The sequence below is a fragment of the Amblyomma americanum genome, chromosome 3 (genome assembly GCF_052857255.1).
Source record: "Amblyomma americanum isolate KBUSLIRL-KWMA chromosome 3, ASM5285725v1, whole genome shotgun sequence".
In the NCBI taxonomy this organism is placed as follows: Eukaryota; Metazoa; Arthropoda; class Arachnida; order Ixodida; family Ixodidae; genus Amblyomma; species Amblyomma americanum.
The window spans coordinates 222,530,846-222,553,660 of NC_135499.1; the positions used below are offsets into that span (position 1 = coordinate 222,530,846).

General features: G+C 47.2%; 1 protein-coding gene across 2 annotated transcripts in view; it reads right to left on the reverse strand.

Moving 5' to 3' along the window:
• Positions 1–13,095: 13,095 nt before the first annotated feature.
• The window catches only part of pbl (epithelial cell transforming 2 pebble), a 58,592-nt gene continuing 48,872 nt past the window's right edge, over positions 13,096–22,815 (reverse strand). The window contains exons 16-18 of one of the 2 annotated variants that reach the window (XM_077660145.1): positions 21,781–21,863; positions 20,328–20,499; positions 13,096–13,296 (exon numbers count right to left, since the gene is read on the reverse strand). In XM_077660145.1, coding sequence (XP_077516271.1) covers positions 13,204–13,296; positions 20,328–20,499; positions 21,781–21,863 — 348 coding nt within the window. In that variant the 3' untranslated portion in view covers positions 13,096–13,203. Of the gene's footprint in view, positions 13,297–20,252; positions 20,500–21,780; positions 21,864–22,815 lie in introns of both variants that reach the window. The other variant, XM_077660144.1, reaches the window with a different exon arrangement.

Here is a 22,815-nt window from a genome sequence, read left to right on the forward strand (position 1 = left end):
CACCCGTGACAATGCGGGTAATGAGCGCTCGCTGGTCCTCCGAGGCACTGCCGGAAAGCATTCATCCCACGTTCGACCCACCAGGGCCACCACACCACTGCCTAGTTCACTGTACCACTGCCACTCGTGCAGTGTTCAGAGCGCGACGCTTCGCCTCGGCTACATCCGTGGGCCTCCAGCAACGCGAATGGTGTGCCATGTCGCCGCTGGCCGCGGTGCGACTGCTACCGCGCAGGATGTGGCGCCCGCCAAGTAGTCATTTTAGGATGTAATACTGAGCGGTGTTTCATAATGTTTCAAGGAGTACCGGGAGCCCGCGCGCAGTCAGTGCGCATGCGCAAACCGCCTTTACGGCGCCACCCGGCAGCTGTAGAGTCTGGATAATAAAATAGCCAGTGACTCTAGGCAGCTGGGCAGTGGGCAGCTGTAGCGCTGGCAACGAGTAGGCATGCAGCTGCGCGCGCTCCTGCAGCACCACGACCAATCAGCGCGTGCTCACCGCGGTGGGCGAGCTACCGGTACTCTGCTGACGGCCGGTAGCACGGTGGTGGCGCGAAGCGAACAGCACCGCCTACGTGCACGGGGTGTTCACGTGATCCCGCACGCCGGGAACCTTCGCCCCGAAGTGATCGCATCAGGTCATAACTGTCTCCGCACGATTCGCTCAACAGAGAACAGGCTACCACGTGGCGGCGGCTGTAGACACAGACACAACCGAACCCATGGACATACGCCAACATACTTCCCTATGTGGTAAACCCGTGCTGTCACTTGTGCGGCGAGCCTGCCACTTTGAACCACATAATCTGAGTCTGCTCGGAGGATGCGCGCGCCTCTGGTAGATTTCGTTACATCTCCCTGTCTTGAACAATGGGAAGCTGTTCTCGCCAGCTCGGAAAATAAATAATAATTGGCTTTCGGGGAAAGGAAATGGCGCAGTATATGTCTCATATACCGTTGGACACCTGAACCGCGCCGTAAGGGAAGCGATAAAGGAGGGAGTGAAAGAAGAGGTGCAATAGTGGAGGGCTCCGACCACCTGGGGATCTTTAGGGTGCACAGACATAGCACAGCACACGGGCGCCTTAGCGTTTTGCCCCATAAAAACGCGAAAAAAAGAATTTAATAATAATTGGTTTTTGGGGAAAGGAAATGGTGCAGTATCTGTCTCATATATCGTTGGACACCTGAACCGCGCCGTAAGAAGGGATAAAGGAGGGAGTGAAAGAAGAAACGAAGAAGAGGTGCCGTAGAGGAGGGCTCCGGAATAATTTCGACCACCTGGGGATCTTTAACGTGCACTGACATCGCACAGCACACGGGCGCCTTAGCGTTTTTCCTCCATAAAAAAATTGGAAAATTGGTTTTTGGGAAAAGGAAATGGCGCAGTATCTGTCCCACATATCGGCGGACACCTGGACCGCGCCGTAGGGGAAGGGATAAAGGAGGGACTGATAGAAGAAAGGAACAAAGAGGTGCCGTAGTGGAGGGCTCCGGATTAATCTCGACCGCCTGGGGATCTTTAACGTGCGCTGACATCGTACAGCACCCGGCGCCCGTGCGCTGTGCGATGTCAGTGCACGTTAAGGATCCCCAGGTGGTCGAAATTATTCCGGACCCTCCACTACGGCACCTCCTTTCTTCTTGCACTCCCTCCTTTATCTCTTCCCTTACGGTGCGGTTCAGGTGCCCGACAATAAATGAGACAGATACTGAGCCATCTCCTCCCCCCCCCAAAAAAAAAGAACTTTCAATTTTTTTCCTCGCCCCCCTCTGACGTTGTCCTCCCGTCCTTACAGGACGCGCCCGTTGCACCCACGAACCTCTTTTCGCATGTTCTAACCTCCTCCTGCGGAGCGCATGCACTCTTTCCTCGCACTCCTCCTCTGACCTTGTCTCTCCGTCTTCATGTACAGGACGCGCCCGTTGCACCCCACGAACCTTTTTGAAGCGAAAAGCTTCACTACGCTAGTCAACACCGCGCTACGCGCGAGCCGGCGTATGTCGGACCACGAGTGACGTCACGCACGGCGCAGATGGCCGCCGCCGACTCCGTCGCCTTTTCTCTCTCTCTCGCTCCCTAGTCACACCGAGCCACAGGTGTTCCGCCACTGCACAGCGCCGCGCCTTTCCTCAAAATGCAACTTTCAGTTTTCAGTTTTCTCTTTCTCCTTTCCCTCCCTCATATATCTCTTCCTTTACGGCACGGTTCGGGTGTCCACCGAGATATGTGAGACGGTTACTGTGCCATTTCCTTTACTCAAAAACCAAACAAAACAAGTGAGCTGACGGCGTTCATAGAATTCATTTGCGCTGACAACTTTGCAAAGGCTGTTCATTTTCACGAAAGGAAAGGCGCACAACCGGCTCCGTGGGCCAGTGGAGACTTCCATCTCGCTTTCATGTATGTACATGGCGTTGGTGTCAAAAGCCTGCTTTGATTGCGTTCCGCACACTGGATAGGCAGCGCGCCCTCCTTGCCACCCAGGGAGGTCGCATGCAGTTAATGGTTGATCGCGAGAGATCACCAAATGAACTCTGCGGCCCAGGTATTGCCGCAGTGCCGCATGTCAGCCACAACGCTGTCAGCGCTAATTAATTCATTCCACATCTCTCTCTCAACACGAATCAAAGCACGAATGAGGCGTCCACATATCCAAGGAGCTAGTTATGCGCCCTTCCTTTGCTCAAGCATTGTCAACGTCTAGAACATTGTCAACGCCAACGCCAATGAACACAGTGAACGCCGATATCTTTCTCTTGTATATGCTGGATTAGCTGAGCTAATTCACATTAATTTTTTCGCATGTTATAACCTCACCTAGTGCACGGATCCCCAGGTGGTCGAATTTATTCCGGAGCCCTCCACTACGGCACCTCTCTCTTCCTTTCTTCTTTCACTCCCTCATTTATCCCTGCCCTTACGGACGGTTCTGGTGTCGGCCGATATGTGAGACAGATACTGCGCCATTTCCTTTCCCCAAAAAATAATTCCGTTCTCGCACTTCTCCCCTGATCTTGCCTCTCCGCCTTTACAGGACGCGCCCGTTGCACCCCACGAACCTCTTTTCGCATGTTCTAACCTCCTGCGGAGCGCTTGCACTCCGTCCTCGCACTCCACCTCTGACCACAACGGCAACGCCACGAAACCAAGGGAACGGGGCTTAACTGCTGCACTCTCGAAACTCTTCGACAGGTACTTGTGCTACCTTTTTTTTATTGTGCAGCCATTCGCAACGTAAATCTAAGTATTGTGTCTGCACATTTGTCTCATTGACTGTACATAGAGACAAAACTACAAGATATATGCCACTATACCTTTCTAAACTGTTACCGCAGCAGTGATCGAAGGACCCTTAACGGGTGGAACGGATTATAACGCCAAAATTAGCGTTTGCTGTGTGATCTACTTGCAACATTTCGCAGCGCAATGTGCTGTTCGAATGACACTTTGGCTTGACGGTACGAGAAAAAAAAACGCCGTTTTCGTTGGCTTCATTACTCGTCCTATTCCTGGGAGGTTTCCGCTTCAACATTCGATGATGTAATTACGCATTGCACGCATGCATTCTGGCGATTTCTTTATTACGTTGTCGTAGCATTGTTTCAGTTCGAATTTATATTGCAAAAACTATGGATTACATAAATATATGTTTGTCATTCTAGACCATTAAACATTTAGGTGAAAAATTAAATACATACATCCATTCGGAGCAATCTGCTAGGCCCAGTAGCCAATACAATTACAATTGGCTTTTGGGGAAAGTAAATAACGCAGTATCTGTCTCACATCTCGGCGGACACCTGAACCGTGCTGTAAGGGAAGAGATTAAGAAAGGAGTGAAAGAAGAAAGGGAGAGGTGCTGTAGTAGAGGGCTCCAGAGTAATTTCGACCCCCTGATTATCTTTATTTTTTATTTTTTATTTACAGATACTGCAGGCCCTTCTCGGGCCCATGCAGGAGTGGTTACAAGGAGGGAATATAAAACAAAGGGAATACGTAAAGTACAAGGGTACAAAAATAACATTTCATCGCTATAGTGGCACAGGGTACTAATGACGTCAAAGCCAGGAGAAGAAACTAGCGGGTTGAAAAGGAAACACATGTAATTGCAAAGAAAACACAAATGGAAATTGGGCGACATAGGTTCATCACGGTGGTACTGACAGTGATTCAACTCTGTTAACATGCTCTATGAATGATTCGATTGAGTTGCAGTTTACAGCAGCCGGTTGTGATTTGCTTTCCCGCGTGGCACCGTGCAGCAGCAGCCTCGCCTCGAGGAGGGGGCACATTCCCTTGTTAGTTACCTTAACAAACAAGAGAGGGCGCCAGCGTCGCAGCGCGAGAGACTGCTTGCAGCTCGCGCGCGGGAGAGGGAGGAAGCTCTTCGGGTGGTATCTTCGGCGCGAGCGGACGTTTCGCACGCGGCTCCGCTCTTCGCCAACGGGGCGAGGAAGCGGTGGGAAGACTGGCTCCCCTATCTCGTCCCGTGTGGCCTCGGACGATCGTTTGCCCTAATGTGGGCGAACATTCGCTCATAACCTTGCTGGTGAGTCGGACGAGCGTGATTCATTAGCGTATTTTGTTGCTAGCTGGCGTTGTTGTTGCTGCAGCAATAAATGCCTGTTTGTGTCAACCAATGTGTCGTTCCTGTGTTCCGTCAGAGCAAGGCCCGCCGTGGTCGGCGAGCGCTTGGTAGCGTACGCGATCACGGGGTGGGGTATGGCGGTTTTGAACAGTGTCAGTCGCGATTAAATGGGGGAAACGTATTTCTCTCCCCAATTCAACCCCACAACTGGCATCGCACAGCACACGTAGGCACGTTGCAAATTTCCGAGCTGCAGGTGCATCTGCCGGGCGCTGTTATAAATATGGCGGCCGCCGCGGCGCGCTCGGCCGAATGCGGTACTGCTCCAGTGACTTTACGCTGCGCTCACTGTTATCTATAGTGTTATCGATAGATCTATCGACCCTCCGGGACGATGTCACTGGCAGCGTCAAGATCCGCTGAGCCCTAGCAATAGCACTGTGAAATATATATACAAGCAATGGCGCTACCGCCAAACCGTAATTCGGATCAATTTTTGGAGCACCCAGAAACGCATTTGAAGCGACTATGCTGAAACAGATAATTATGCTCCTAAGAAACAGAATCGTAGCCAAAATCGAACTGCCTCAAGGTCATCGTGTTTACGAGTATCTTAGAAAGATCTTTACCGAAGCGATTTACGTTCATTTTTACCTGGCGAATGCTGTTAAGGGGCCCCAGAAAGGGGCTCTCAGTAAAGTTGCGATGTCTGGGATGTTTAAGGACACTGCTTCATAATTATCCTCCAGCAAGATTTTTTTAATGCGTTTCGCGGAAGCTGAGTTTTATAAGCACACAAAACTTGAACTTCGCGTCTTTCCCTTTCCTCTTGCATGCCAAAACGGCGCCGCTCCTCCGCTAGGAACACTAGCCTCGCCCCCTCCCTTACCTCCCCCGGCTACGGCGCGCGCGGAGTGGCCGTGGTAGCGCGTGACGTCTGAAAGAATTTGGCGCTGTGAACCATGTTAACCCCCGGCTGCTGACGTCACCTGCATGACGTGACGTCGTATGCCAGGTTCCGCGCAAAAGCATGGCACCGCGCGTCGCCGCGAGGTACGAAAACGGGAATTTTTAAAAATGTATTGTAAATTTCCCGCTCGCTTTTGAGGTCTCGTATGCGGCGTGGACGTTCGGCGGCCTGTACTCTACATAGTGCAACCATTTTAAAGCCAAGCTCAAGCACCCCTTTCTGTGGCCCTTTAAGCAATTGAAAGGCTTGCCCGCGATATTGCGCAATGCGCTTGTTTTTATTAAACGCATGCCTACAGCCACCGTTTCACGGACAGCAAAGAAGCGGGGGGGGGGGGGGGGGCATTTCGAAGCCCATTTGTTATGCATTAGGACAAAGGCTAAATATAGCAGAGCCCTGCTATTATGCTTTTAAGCGCTCTGCGGGCTAAACTTGCCTTTACTTTTCAACGGTGGGAACATTCCTGCATGACGCATCGCGAAAAATGTCACCCAGCGCCGGCTCGTGCAACGAGTGTCAGAAGCCATTTTGAACTTCGACGCTGAAACCCCTTCCTCGAAACGTCTATCCCCAATATCATATCCCTCGTAGCTCGCGCTAATGCCCTCCATAAGTATTACGGGCAAGCCCACGATGCCATTTGGGTAGACGCTGCATGTACAGCGCATGAGGCGATAGCAGTTGCCTACAGTCAAACCCTACCTCACCCCCTAACTCGCCGTCTTCCCTCTGGCTCTACGCCCGAGGAGGCAGAGGAAACCGCCATCGCCCTAGCTCTTGCACATTCGGACGCCCAATACATCTTCAGCGACTCCAAAACAGCTCTGTCAAACTTTTCCAGGGGCAGGATTCACACCACTGCCTGGCAGTTGTTGAACATCCCTACCCAAAATTTACTGCGCAGGGTAGAGCTCCAGTGTGTGCCGGCTCACTCTGGGAACCCTGGAAACGAGGCTGCCGATAAATTGGCCCGAGGTTTGATTTGCCGGGCTCAGGACAGTGTCGATCCAGGGTTCTCGAGGGAGCGGGCGCACACTTTTGCAGAGCTCACGCAAATACCCCGTTTGGACCATCGGACTTACCCCCTTCCCACCCCTCTCTTACGCACTCCCAACACATCCTCTTCAGACGCCTCCAGACCCGCTCTCTGTCATCCCCTCAGCTGTTATCCCGCTATTGTGTCACGTCCCCTGCATGCTCCCTATTCGATGACCCTCACGCCACACTCTCCCACATCCTTTTCGGCTGCCCTTCTGACCCTCCCCCGCAGGGACAGCACGCCATCTCGAGCGGGGACGACTGGGAGGTCCTGCTCACGTATGCAGAACCGACATATCAGCTTGCTGCATTGACTCGGGCTGCCGACGTCAAGTACCGACATGACCAACGTGATGCAGTGCATGACAGCGCAGTGGCCCAGGGACCCAGCAGGGTCTAAAACTCACTTGCAGCAAGTTTTCCGTCAGTCTGTCGACGCGGCTTGGCCCTTCCCAGCAAGCAACATACCTCCCCCTGTGCGCCCAGAAAGGATGTAATGTCCCAGTACAACATTTATCAAACATTTCCAGACTGTAGAGGCAGGACATGGAAACACAAGCAAAGGGGCAGAACGTTTTTTAGATAGTGTTAAGCAGAAACAAAAAAAAAGAATCACATTTTGGTCCCAAAAAGGTAACTGGGGAGTACGTTATGGGACCAATGCTTTTCAACTAAAAATAAAAATAGACTCCTCGCTCTTTTTTCTCTCTCCCTCGCGCCACAAGCTGCACGGAGAGAAGGTTTTGCTCTTGCACTCGCCGTTTTGAGAGATCAGTTTCGCTCCGACAGCCGAAGGCAGCAGTTAAGCCCGCATCTCTCTCGGCGCATGCGTTTCTCGTGCACGTGGGCCGTCTACTACATGCTGCAGGCAGGCGCGACGGTGGTCTGCCTTTTCATCGCGCCACAGGAAGTGGCGGTCACCAACGTGCCCGTCTTCTATAGTGTTTACAACTTCAACACGGTGCGGAATGTGGTCCCTGCAAGCATCTCCAACTACCAGCAGTGCTCGTTGCGCCGCTGTCTAGCAGACATGCAGTAATGGCCTCCCGTCGCTCGCCCGGCTTCCTCGCTGGACGGAAGCCATCTTGCGCACTCGTATTGGCGCAGCCCCTAGCCGCTCGCGCGCAAACCCCAGCGCGCGGAAGCTCTTGCTGCCATCACTGGGCTGTCGTGAACTTCGTAGCTACGGATTCACGACAGCTTTCCCGTGCACCTCGGCGTGCCCACAATTCCTTTGGGACTGATGCAGCGACGGCGCATCGCAAGTCCTTTGTGCAGCTTCACGGCCCTACTCCATGATATTGCTGTTCCAGGCGGCGTTCGCGGCGGCGGAGTTCAAGGCAATGGGCTACTCCTAGCACGCACCCTGCACTCCTTAGCGCCTCAGACAACTGCTGCTTGTTGTTGGTGGCAGCGTGGCCGTCCACTGCGGTCATAGGCGGGAGGTTCCTTCGGAGGCCCACCACACTCTTGCTGCGAGTACCCATGGATTAACCTGCTCTACCTATATTGCCGTCCTGTCACAGCGGTATAGTTTGTGTTGTGTTCGTGTCGCTGACTCCCAACCCCACCGGATTACTTGTGCCTTGATCACCTTGATCTCGCTTCCCACGCCGTATTGTGCCGCACGCGCGGTCTGCTGCACCATGGGTGCGGCGCGCCAGGGTTCCTACCTCAAGACGTCCACCTTCCCGTCTGGCTCCATCCAAGCAGTCTTATCTCCACACTTAGTCACAAGAAAATAAAACGGGGGTGTAACGAGGATTTAACGCGCATGTTTGAGCGTTCGCTGTGCCGTGAGAAGGCGCAGGACAGAAGGCTGCGTTGAATTCATAGTTGCAGCTGTTGCCGCCTTTTATTTCATCCCTGGGTTAATTTCCGTTGGCAACGTCGTCAAGGTACGTTGGTTTGCGCTTATTTTTTTATTTTCGCCTAGTAGAATTAATTTTTTTTTCCGTTTTGATAACACGTCGCTGAAGCTTACTCCGAGGCTCGTGCGAGAGGCAAAGCCAGATGGAGGTTTCAACCTGCAGAAAATCCGTGACCTGAAACCACGTATCTGTAGCGTACGCCCATCTCGCCTTTTCTTTTGGTTTGCTTTTGCGTGTGCATATATGTTCTTGAACCATTTAGAATGTTTTCCTAAGGTGCATCAACTTTCAGCCTGTATTATGTTTTTATTGCTTCATTTTTTAGATGTTTCAGAGCTAGAGAAATATTTGGCCATTATTATATGCAAGTGCCGTAGTGCTACGTGCATTGTTTGTTAAATGGAGCCTCTGCTGTTTGTATTCAAATGCAAAGAGCACATCTAATAAACTGAAATTGTATCTGTATTGCACTGCAATTTTTGGTTATATAGGCGGGATCGGGCGAATTTTTGAACTCATATTTCCTTTGTGTGTAAAATTCTAGCACATTTCATGTAAACAGGTAAGTCCAGGATTGCCGAGCCAGCATGCATTCACAGGAGTGGACAGATGTATTACGCCACCTGTAACTTAAGCATATGCCTGAAATTTGGCACATAGGTGCGCTTAGATGGCTGAAGGTTGCATGAAAAAGGAGAAATAGTTTTATTGAGCCAGAGCCGAGAAATCGACCAATAACCTTCTGGGGCTTTCCCTGGGACGCACTTTTTGGACACTGCTAGTAGTGGGTACGTTTTTTGGATGTGTTCGGGAAAAATGAGCGCCTCCCAGGGAAATTCCAAATGTCCTGATCGGCTATTTTAGGGAGATTTTAAGGAGGTTGTGTTTGTTGGGTTCGTCTTTACTACACATGTAGCGCGGGACCGCACAGTGGCTCAGTGACCCAGCACGGTCTAAAACTCGCAGCAATAAAGTTTTTTTTGTCTACGCGGCTTGGCCCTTCGTCTTGCTTTACTACACATATACGATCATCATCACAGGTATCAAAGCAGTGACTACTACAGAGGCTGCAGACGCTTCAAGGCACGTTTCGCGTACGCACGCATCACGGCGACGGCACGCCAGATATGGTGAAACCTTGTAAGGCCCATCGATGTTTAACTGCTATAGTAGGATATAAGCTAAAAAAAGCTGTTAACACTGGGCCACGATCCGCGGCGTACTGTATTACTCCGCTGGCCAGTCACAAAAGTAAACAAAATCAGCTGTTTAATGTTTGACTTTATTAAACAATGCGAGGTATCAAAACTGTAGAGCTTATAACTTTTTCCTCGTGATTAGCTTCTTGTTTAGGTGACGAGACAAGTTTTAACAACGGACTACTTTTCTGTTGTGGAGGAATTTTGTGTGCCGGTCCTAAATGTGGGCGGAGCTTCACTGCAGACTTAAGTCGTATCCGACTATAGGCCCTACTCGCGTTCGTAGGCTTCCGGTGTGCTCAGAGAACACCGACGCATCAAGGAGTCAAGGCGGTGTGAATTTTATGTGCGGCTCCTGATGAAGTTACGCCATGGTAACAAGGCAAGTGATAGCGCGAAAACGAAACTATGGAGCGAGAGGCATCGCTGTGCTAAGTAGAGGTGAGCAGGCTTTTATTACTATCGCCCGGTTTTCTCAGCCCCTATGGCTTAAAATGCGGACTTATAATTGCTGAGAATTGCGTGGGATTAAAGCGGCCACGCGAAAACTCCGCATGAGCGTACGCGTGATCGACGCAACTTCACATTTCCATGCGCTCCATCCCGCCACTGCTGCTTTTCTTCAAGCAGCTGCACTAGCAGATGAAGCGCCATCGCAGGACCTTGTGTGCATACAGAACAAACGGGAGTGCCGGTTGGAGAGCCGCAAACCCTTGCAAATTTCAGATGTCATATATACTTACTCCGACAACACCAAACGTCCCGAGGACGTCCTGATATAGTCAAAACATCTTCATCCCAAAAAAGACATTGAGTACTTTTTAGAGCATCAGAGCCAAATGTCCTCATCAGGATGTCCTCAGTATATTGCTGGACTCGAGGAAAAGAATTCCTGAAATGCCCTACCTTTAGAAGTCCTATCACAGGACAATATTGTGGCATTGAATAAAACCAGCTTTACTTCTCACACTTGGCTTCCATTATTTCAAAACTGCAGGTTTATTATTTATGTACACAGCAATGTAATGTACAAAACCATTGTGACAAAAAATTGTGCTTTGAGGAGACATCTTCAGATTTTATGGTTTTTAAACATTGTCTTATGTACTGCATTCATCTAATGACGGACTGTTTAGATTTTTGGACCACTCTTCCAACTGGTTTTTCCATTGAGGCAGCAGAATTCAACTCCTGGGAGTATGAAAAGGTTGCATGTACAAATTGTACCAGCAAATGTGGCGAATGAACCGGTCATTTGCTACTTTTGCTAGAATCCAAGACAGAAGAAGCAAAAACGAAGTCATTTCACAACCGCCTGTAACGATTAAGCAAATAGTGGCCCACATTCCCTGGACTACATCGCCACCTAATTACATTCTGAAAATAGACTGAGGAGGTCTTCCAGAGGAAATCTGAGGATGTCCTGAGGACATACTTAGGCTGGACAGCAGGACTTCTTGATCAATAGAGGACGTTCTCGGGACAATACAATGTCCTCAAAAATTAATCCTCAGGACGTCCTGAGGATGTAGCTGTTTTCTGGGTACAGATTTTTTGCGTGCCAGGATTGAAACAAACTTGTGCTCAGTTCACTCCTGCCATATGTACCGTGACTAAATTTTCTAGCTGGTAAGGGTCTTCGTAGTCTGTAGAAAAACTTACCAGAATATTGTACTGTAAACATTAACAATGGGGTCGCCACATTGAGCACTTTCGACTTGCTGGCACAGCAGGGATTTTGACTCGTACCAAGGATATGCTATTTGTTCACTCGATAAGAGGCCCACAACTGGCCATACATATTCAAACCCCGAAAAATTGACATCGGTTCACTCGCAGTAAGTTTTTTAAAAATACTAGTCCACTGGAAAATTTTGTTCCGGATTTACTACACTAATTTCACTGGATAATTTGAGCAACTAGCGTGCTGCTGACCATATAATTCACCATTTTGGTTGCCACCTCTGGGGCCTTAAATTTACTGCCCAACTGGCCCAACTTGAACCAGAGCACTCCTGCTGCAACACAATTAATCTAAAGAAAATGGCACAGTACACAACTTTGACTGCTGCAGGTGTATATATAACCTAGGTTGGAAGCCAGGAAGCCAATGTGCTTTTTTCTTCACTGACCTCTTCGATGCTCACGTGGCACGTCATGGGGGCGGCGGTGAGCTTTAGGTTGAGCTGTTCCGGGAGTGGCGACGAGGTTTGCCGATCACAGCGTTAACCAAGGGAGGTGTGAAAACGTGTTATGCAGACCATATGCGAAATCCTGGATACCTTTTCGTACAGTATAAAGAGCTGCTCATCATTATAATCAGCCTGACTACACCCACTGCAGGGCAAAGGCCTCTCCCATGTCTCTACAATTAACCCTGCCCTTTTCCGGCTGCGGCCACTGAAGACATTTTGGTGCACATTGGCACAACTATTGTCATTTTCATCAGTGCAGCGCAGAATAAAACAGGAGTGGAAGCACTGTAAGAGAGAATTATAACCTTGAAACAAAGCATGAAACTGAAAATATTGACTGGCAAGAAATGCATGATAAATTGATGTTAGACCTTCGAGGACCTTTTCAACAGCTCCAAGAAAAACGTCCTACTTTGCCACACAATGGTTGGGTGCTTGAGTTGAAATGCTGCCTGTAAAAGTTTGGTGCCACCGGTGTTGTTGCTGCAGAATGCAACACATCCAGTGTAAGGTCTTCCATCCCTCAGTACATGAGGCCATCACACCGTGTGGCTTGAAAACTGCCAGGGTACCTCCAAGAAGTGGAAGTTCGTGGGGGGAAAGAGAGTAGTTATAGAGTGAGTGGAAGAATTCCAACAGACGCTGTCTCGGCCAGTGCCAACTTAAAGGGATACAGGACCAATTGCACTTGTATAGATATAATGCTACGTTCTAATGACAAAGACCACTTTCAGAAGCTAAAAAAAAAATTAGGTGCAGGTGTCGCCACCTCGGGTAGTTTTCATAAGCAAATTGCCGCATTGAGTCTACACCAAGGAGGTTATACTAATACTAATTAGTATAACCTCCTTGGTCTACCGAGCTTTCTTAGTGGGGATCCCCGAGGCAAGACAAACCGGCATTCACTTCAAAACAGTGATCACGGAGTACTCTTTGGTGTGAATTTCGAGAGTTTGAATCAAGTGGCAGAAAAATTTTCAACTCGAAGTTCCTCGGCAATAAATGCGTTGCACAAACATACACATAACTGGAAGGAGTCACAGAAGTGATCTTTAGTAACAAGAAAAGTTGGATGGAGTTGTCTTCGGCATCCCTTTAAGCTGTACTCCGACCACCCACAAAAAGACAACAGAACCACCAACAAGTTGGTATGTACGTGGATGTCATCCACAGTGCGCTGCGCTATTTTCTATATCTATATTGATATGTCAAGATGTTCAGGACACCAGGGAGTGGCAATCAGCATTTTATTAAGTAATTCAATGAGCCAAGCCGCAGTGCTCAAGCGTCCGGAAATTGACAACTGTAAAACAAGAAAACACCGTGACCAGTAGAGCATCACACACATTTTGATGAGGACGGACCGTAGGACTGGCTCTTGACTGTGCCGCTGCGCTGGGGGCTACCACACGGGGAGTCGTCTGCTGGGTCCTGCAATAAAGGCCTCATGCATCGAAAAGCCTTCGAGCCAATGCGCACCCCCAGCTCCCCCCTAAAGTCACGTGTGTCAGACTGCTGGACTTTTGTCTGTAGAAACAGGAATACTCAGCAATTGAAGGGCAACTTCGCAGTTTTTCCAACACTTTGAATTAATGATTGCATCACATTCCGCGGAATCCACTGTCTCCAGCGCTACAAAGCATGTTTCAAGATAGCAAGTAATACTATGGTAAAGCAGCAAGAACTGCAAACCGAAACTTGGTTAATTGCTGGGACGATGACATAGCCATTGCGTCATAGACATTGAAAAAATATTCAAACATGTGTTGAATGGTTGAAACAGTGAGTGGAATGACGACTCTGTTCATAAAATGCCTAAGGCAACCTAATACAGGCCTGAAAATTTATCGTTCATTTAATGTTTGTGACATTGCAAATGCAGTGCTGTCCACAAAATCGCCTGAATTTATGGAAACTACAAACCCCTGCACGGCTCCCAAACTTGGTGAAATTGATCATGATGCGGAGGAAAATGTACAGAGAAAGTTTTATCAAGAAACATCGAAACTTTGCACTGAATCTAAGAGATAATGGTAATGGCATTGAAAAGACAACAGAACTGTTCCATTTAATTGGAGCCAATTTTTTTATTCATCACTAAGCTATCTCTACTTTAATCTTGAAAATGCATTTTCACTGCACATAAAACAAAGTTTCAAGTCTTATTGTCCCTACATACTGCCTCCATAACACAGAAGCTATCTTCTCAGTTTCGCTGCATACAAGCCACCTCTTCATCGGCAGCTGCACTTCACATTGCAGGTACAAAAGCCCTGCAGTGAATCTCATCATTTTTTGCCTTGGTCAGTGACTGTAAATATTTTCCACTTCTATGCCTGACCAGACGAATGTGTCGAATCCTCGACTAAATTCACTGCAGTTTCTCACTTCACAGGCACTTTCTAGCCGTTTTGTGATTCTTCCCTAGTGATGCAACAAATTAACAAAGCAACTGGGGTGTTTTTATTCGCTCAATGTTTGTTATTTGTTATTTGAACAATAGAAACGATATCTGTTCTGATGTTTTTCTAATTACAACTGGTTCCAAATTGCGTAGGCAAGTTAAAAATTCAAATTTAAATTTATTGCAGTGGGTCACCTGTGGCGTAACCTTAATCAATTTTGCTTTGAAAGAAAAGGTTTGGTTTGGTTTGGTTTTATGAGGTTTTAACGTCCCAAAGCGTGCAATGAGATCTCACAGTACACGGGCCTCTAGCATTTTGCCTCTATCAAAATGCGACTGCCACGGCCGGGATTAAACCCGCGTCTTTCGGGACAGCAGCCGAGCACCATAACGTGCTGAGCCACCATGGCAGGTTCTGAAAGAAAAGATTTCAAATCCCAGACCACTGCATCCATGAATACTTGCCTCTCTGATATGAGCCCTTGGTACCAGGCTGCTACAAGTAAACAGGAAAGGGTACACAGCTCGGGTGCCAATTTTGTTTTCAGTGATTGCACAGGGCATTTCGGTGTGGTTGGGGCCTACTTCAGGGGCACAAACATATTTAGAGGTAAACACTAGCCAGCAGAGTCAGGATATGCATAACACCCGAGAATTTTGAGATAGCTGTCAGCAAAATAACGAAAAAGCACAGCAGGTTATGACCAAGTATTTCTTACGAAAAATGCAGACAGTGCTTGCATGCAACATGCCCACTATACCAGAGTTTGTGGTAATCAGCATTTGAGTGCCATGAATAAAACACCTGAAGCTTTGCCTCTGACCACAGTCCTGATGTGTTGCAATGGTCAGTGAAACAAGGCTACCTGCTCTCGCCCCAAGCAGCGGTAGAGCAAGCAACTGCAGAAGTGTACTTTCAGTGTGGTTTGGAGCTGAGTGGGAGCCAAGGAAAAGTGATTCTCTCCGCCTTTCTTTTGTACCGCATTGAGGGATATGTGAGCTGCCCCTTTTTTCAAGAAACACTGCCCAAAACTAGTAAGCCGAGGCTGAGGTTGTGATGCAGAACAGTGCACCTGTGTGACCATGACAGACAGACACCACCCCATGCTTGGGCCACATCTACCGCCTCTGCTCTTTCCCAGGAGCCAAGGCAATGGGCATCAGCAGAGAGAGTAAGTGACATCCAAGGCATTCATAAAGATGATGAACAGAAGCAAGAATACAGTTGCACTGGACCTTCTGGAAGCATATTAAAAGAAATAATAAAAGACGTGCGAGCCATTTGCAGTTTTGCTAGTCAACAAAAGATGGATTTCTTTGAGGGAACATTAAACACTATTGAAGGTTAGGCCTTTGCTCTGAGGTTTGCTTCTATTTTGCTCCTAATTTTGACAGGTTGTGTGTAAATACTTCCTACAATAATAGCATGACAGTTTGAGGTAGTGCGGTGTCTGTTTGCACAGCCCCTCTCTGTGGCACTTCACAAATCATACCAGACAAAATGGTTTACATGGCAGTAGCATACAAGATCAGGGGAACCATGAGACAAGGCCAAGATACTGACATTATGATAAGGTAACACATCCGTGCACGAGTCAATCTGTCTATAGGTTAGACAAACTAAACCTTTTCCAAAAACTAGAATGACTGGTGAAAACACAACAGCACAACAGGCAGTTAGCTAAAAGTTATACAAAGAAGTCTCCGAATTAACCTTTTTTTTTTTGGGGGGGGGGGGGGGGGGGATAATTAAAAGGATACCAAGGATAACTATACCCAATTTTGTTCTCAATAAAAACTGATCGCTCGGCTCTTCCTGGCTATGTTCATGTTTGTTCAGCAGCAAAAGATGTATTTGTTGCTGAGAAAATAAATTTTGAAAAAGAACACATTTTTTTTGCCATTGAATTCAAACTCATGATGTCAATAACGACAAGGACTCTGTGATCACAATTTGGCCTTTTCCAGTAGTGCAAGTAGCCTCTTTGTCGTTACAGCGTGGTAATATATTGGTACAGGCCAACATGAATTTGTCGCCGATGTGCCCTTAGCATGTGTCCACTGGCATGCCCAGTTATTTCTACACACTGCATTCGTTTTTGTTGCCCACAAGGCAAAATCTCCGGTTATAGCTTGTTTGCATGCACAGAGAATAAATGCACACCAAACAGGCATGAGTGTTGACGCAACACCTAGCCACATGACATGTTTTGTTTTCTCATCTGATGCGTGCTGAACTGCAGGTGAGCAGAAGAGCAGCACATCGTATCCGCTGGGTGGCATACCTATGGGTGGGGATTAAACGTCACACACATTTTATGAAAGCAATGATCGGTTTCATGCACTGAAAATCAGCCACATTATTCGTATGCATGTCATGACATGACTCGATGGTTTGAGGCGGCCTTTCACAAGTGCAAAATGCGCTCAATAACAGACTTGGAAAATGCATCCTTATAGCAGGATGCAAGAGGGCAATTCTCTAATGTGAGATGCACACTCTACATGCATGTGTGCAGTCACGCGCAGCACAACAGTGCAGTGTGGCACAATGTTTATTTGCAGCCTAAACACAGTAAATACTGTACAGGACACAGATGCAACAACTGTGGTAGCACACACAGCCTGTTAGAGAACACACAGCTGCAATGTTAGAAACACTGCACAGCACAGGAACAGATATAGATGCACACAAAGACGAGTAGTTGCAGAGGTAGTCTGACAGCTGATCACGCACACACAAGAGATGAACTAAATACCTGCCCTTTGAAAGAGAATGCAGCATGTGGCAAACTTCCTGTCCACACGTTCACAACACTGGAACGGTCAAGTGAGCCATAATGCACACATTTTCTTCGAGTTACACATAACAGTGAGTACAGGAACAATGCACAGCACCAAAGGGTGAATGTTTTGGCACTGCATGCCATGTGGCAGCGGACTAAAATGCCAGTACAGCATATAACATTTTCCTCGACATTTCCTTCCTCGCCAGCTGCCGAAGTGGTGAATGCAGAGCAAAAACAGGACAAAGGACATAGAGACATGACAGCTTTTTCATGTCTTTGCACTGCATTCACCAGCTATGTTGCACCAACAAGGCCAATTCACCACCTTAGTTGAGCTGCCTAGATTTGCACCAGATTTCATAGTTAGCTGTTCCCACGCTGCAATCGGAATACCTGGCTTAGTCATGTACACTAACTCTAGGTTCATTATGAAAAAACCTGGCGCTAACAAACGACGACTGTGTCCCCTCTGTGTCGTCGTTTGTTAGCGCCAGGTTTTTTCATAATGAACGTGTACCAACTAGCTCAACTTTCTGCCCTGTTGCAACTAACTCTAGGGTCAGAGCACTACAAAGTGACAACAGGTAGTGTGTACAAATATAGGGAGCAGATAAAAACTTGTAAGAACAAGAAATAAGTAATGGCAAAGCAGGTTAAAGAATAAAAGATAGTCAGAATAAATCTGGGGCCCTCCAGTATAGTGTGCGTTAAGAACCCATTGATCTTCATTCATGAACAAGCCAGCACTTGCTGCAAGGCAGGACAATGATGCAGAGAGACCATGGAGCAATAGAAAATGAGTGCGAGATCTTTTTTGCATGTTAAGTCAGAATGTAAGCAGTTGTCGAAGAAATGCAACCCCTTCACTGAGGGAATTGCAGCACAAGACAGCACATCACCTCCACAATACAGGCAACAGAGCACAATACGGCAGATCAACTGTAATGCAAGCAGCTGTGCATAGTAGTCACATAAGACACAGTTTGAACACTGTGGCTCTGCCCAGTGTGCACTGCAGGCAAAGACCAATGTAGCACCAGGCTCCAGTGGTGCTCGACCATCTGGTATCAACTGATGAACAACAGAATGCTTTCCAAGTTGGCTCTGCTATCCTTGCTATCAAGGATGCTGTGTACTCCAGCACCATTCACTTTATTGCTCCTTCATGTCAACTGAGCAGTGCATGGTGCCTTCTAGCCGCAGCTTCCCTCCACAGTGGTTGCCAGTACACATGTTTCAGGGCCACGCAAGCGCGCGTGCAATACAGAGGGGAAGAAGTAAATTTAATTTTTCCTCTGTATAGGACTGTTGACAGAAAATCTGCTTGATTGCCAAAACTAGTTAAGGATTAATTGCTGGCACCAGAAAAATAAGGTACTTCTTGACATATTGCCTCGGCACAATCCAATGCTCCCACTGAACGCAATTTTCAGCCATACAAACAGTGCTACTGAGGTGACAAAATGGCTACCCTTAGCTCACTGAGCAGGAGCCAACCACCAGGTAAGCCAGCTGCAGTGGTGCTTTGGTTGAAGACGGTGTTCACAATTTACGAGCCATACTCAGCAAGTTTTACCTTCTGGGCTGTAGCTTTCCTATAGCAGGTGCTGCAGCTGGATCAAAACACCTCTTGGGACGATGAGTTAACCCACATCATTACAAAGCTGCCATAAGTTCTCAGCCTGTCTTTTTTTTTTTTTGCTTCTGTATGGCACAATGCTGCCAATACATTGCTGGCTATACAATTCTTGTCTTATCCACTGTGGCTTGCCTGTAACACAGGCAAATTTACAAAAAATACATGTGTTGCAAAATTTTTTTTTTTAAGTCTACTCGATGCCTCAGCACGCTGCAGAGCTTCCCCCAGAGTATAAAATAATTACGCTAAAAATGTTTCCTTACCATTTGTGTCATGCATTAAACAAGTGCAGTCCTGTATCCCTCTCCCACCTTCTGCAACATCATACATCACAAATTTTTACCTGAATGCAGCACCTTCCCATTCTTAACCAAAAAGCTGCAGCCCAGGAAGCGCAGCACTGCCCTGAAGCAGGAGTGCACCTTCCAGGTCAATGGCACGACATGACTATGCCAAAGCAAACAAAACCCCAAGCCAGACTCTTCTTCCAGGCAGGTGTTCGGACGTTAATGCTTATTCACCCACTCAAGGTTGGTTGGTATGAAGAAGAACCTAAATTTTGCAAGTGACAAGGTCATTCTTTTTCCTTTTCTGACCCCCAAAATGTCAATGAGTATTAAAAGGAAAACAAGACCTGTCCAAATTTTGTGCTGCCAACCTAGCTGTCCTGCTTTCCTTAGCCAGATGCAGCAGTTGGATCAACACATCTCTTGGGATGACAACATAATCCACATCGCGACAAGCACACCTGCGGTGCAACAGCTTAGGTTGCCTGACAACTAAATTCTAAGCACCCAGTTGTGAGGGGAGCGCACCACGACAAGCTGCAAATAATGAGCAGGTGTAGTCAAATTTCATTTGGGATATGATGACACCAGCAGAGTACAAACTGTCCTGTAAAGGGAGGAGTGCTCCAGGTTTAAGTAATAAACTATATGCCGGTTTTTCAGGTAAACCTGCCCTTTTTTTCCTCAGAAATTAGAATTTTATATTTTATAAAAATTGCTTCATTTCATCGCATGGATTCAAGACAGAATTCTGCAAACATGTAAAAAAGACAACTATGTTCACATAGTCCAAGGCAAGTTGATGCAGAGTAGCCTTCAGGCGTAATATACCAATGTGTTGACTAGTCATATTAAGTTGCTTTGGATGGTGCTGCTACCCTGTGTCTAACTAGGTAGTTAATTTTCTGATGATATTGAGCACGAAGCATTCAGGGAGTTACAGTAAAACCACCTGGTAGAGCAAGCTGCTCATATTATAGGGGTGCTGTTTTTATCACTGAAGGGCATGTTTTTGATACGGCAATTCAGATGTGCCAGAGATCATGGCTAATATCCACTGAAACATTTTAAATGGTCAATCCAGTATAAATGCACGCTCCCGAAAAGACAGGGAGCACCGCAGGCTAACTGTGCAAAAGAAAAGAGCACAGGCTATGCCAGCAGAGCCTGCCATAAGTGTGCTGGCACAAGAGCATTAACTCCGCTCAAGGCCCAATACGAAATTTGAACAAAGGCAGCGCTTGCTCGAGGGTGTTGTGCTAGCTGACCTGGCGTGGCACCAGGAAAATGCCATCCTCCTGGGGGGCGGGAGGCTGCGTCGGGGGTGCTGTGATGTTACTCACATTGATGTTGGAACTAGATCGCATGCCATGCAGTGGGGACGGATGGTTGGTCATACTCCTGAGCGGGCTGATGAAGGTGGACACGGCCCTGCTCAGCCTGTGCTTGGGCGTGGCCACCCGTCGTGTGATGGACAGTGCACGCGACAGCTTCTCCCCTTTCTTGGCAGCATACCTACGGACACAACCACTGCTCTGTATTCGTTCGTCTGAAAGCATTGCAGGCCAATAATCAGGCCCGGGTAGGAGTCAAAATATACGGCATGGCATAATGCCTGCATGATCAAGAAACAATCAATTTGCAGAAAATGAGAAAAAAGGAAAAGAGTCCCGATAATTGAGCAGTCTGAAAAAGACAAACCCCACCCACCAATAATATTATGGGTGATTCTGTGGAACTGCCATCCAAATAAATGAGATGTGAAAAATTGATTGGGGACTGTACACACTCAGCTCATAAAACTGAAACTAGAACTGCCTACATCTCTAGGTAAATAATGCGGTCCACTATGAAAGCAAACATGACGATGCACAAGCGGCTCCGTGCAGTGCGAGCGCTGGTGATAATTTTTATGGCGCAAGGGCCTCTATGGCCAAAAAGCACCATGGCGGTTTTTTCGTTTACTCAAGGTGGAGCCATTGACACATTTCCCAAGCATTTTATCCTAGATAAGCCGAGCAACAGGCCAAGGGAAAGCTTTTACCCATTGTATCACCGGAGGGTACCCAGCGGCACTGGGCATCGAAACAATGCGAACACTTCCAGTCCACTGTCTGGCAGAGAGCCATGCACTGCCCAACTTTCTGCCCCGCAAACACCACAGTTTTAAGAGCAGGCATAGAAGGGGAGAGTAGGGACAGAGAGGTCATGCGGCAACTGAAGCGACTGACAAATTTCGCTTGGTGGCCACATTACCATCCACCTCGAGTATCTCAAAACCACCCAGAGAGCCGCCACTAGCCATGCTAGTTTCCTGCAGAGTGCTTCAAATATCATTGGTGCGAAGTTCTTATTTGACTTGTAACTTCTCTAATGTATGGCCCAAAGCGCACACTTGGGTGATAACTTATAGCTAGCACCATTGTTCAGGTTATTACACATTGCAATGCATATTATCTTTCTGTGTTAGATATGTCCTGAAACTATTGAAGACCTTTTGGACACTTTTCCTTGAAGCTCTTCTATGACAGACGAATGATGCCAGGCAACAATATGGAAGTCTAGCGGTGGCACAAAGCACTGGCATGCATTTGTGTATTCCTTTTCAGAGAGGAAATAATCCCGGGAGACAGAGGTTTCAAAGAAAGGGCTGCTTAATCTGCGCCACTCGCACCAGAAGCGTTTCAAGCAAAAGCTGAAAGCATGCATGAGTGTCCGAATAGGAAAACAGCCCGTGCGACATGTAGCCATAAAGAGTAGCACAAAACACATGCAAAACAATACAAGCACACTTGCTTTAGTGCTTTGGCCAGAGTGGTCTGGAGGGCACCAGGGTCCAAGCCCAGTTCTCGTATGGACATCTTCTTCATGAAAGCAGTCTGTAAGGCAAAAATATGGGCCACACATGCAGTCTTAACACGTGTACAATTTACCACAAGCCAGGGCCATTTCCTTGGGTCAAATGCTATTCCCATTGGCTTTTATTCTTGAGCAAATAAGTTGCAAAGAAAAAAAAGCTCAGCCTTTTCCTTGCAGAAGGAAAAATATGCTTCTTTTGCGGATTCTTTTATCATCTTTCATTGGAAATTATACAACCATGCAACACACCAAAACTCAGGTAAAGCAGTTTACTTTCTTAGAGTATGCATTTCAAGAAGAAATATGCTGGAATGTGCAAGTCTTTTGTTAAACACTGATGATGAAAATCATAGCAAATAACCAAACATGAATTTAAAAATCTGAAATACACAAAACTGCATTCTTTATGATTGCCTAAACCAATTGGAAAGAATGCTTCTGAAAATTTAAATGTTCTAGCTGAAAATTTTAACTAGAATAAATGTATGCTGCATTATCCGATTGAGATGCCATTGGTTATTTATGTTATAAAAAAAAAATGTTCCTTTCTCACTTAAGTTCTCAACGCAAGCTTAAACAGACCAAATTTCTTCTCAAATGTGAAACAACCACTGTTGGTTTTTACAGGTATATACACAATTGTGTTAAAAGCATCATGATGGCAGCAAATTTCTAACACAGTTCTGACAAGTGAAGAAAAAGGGGCCTGCGATGAACACGCAAATATTCTTTTGCTAGCAGCAGGTGACGGAAGAAGACCAGAGCAAAATTACATCACGAAATTAGTCTGTATGACTATGTCAAAGCATGTGCTGCCAGACTCGCTAGCTAGCATAAGCACAAACGCCTGTTACTACAAGACAAGCCTGTATGAAACAAAAAAAAACCACTGCTAGGCATAGCTGGCTACATTCTGACTTGTTAAGCAGTGAACATAGGAGCTGTTTTGGAGATGATTCTTACAAAATGACA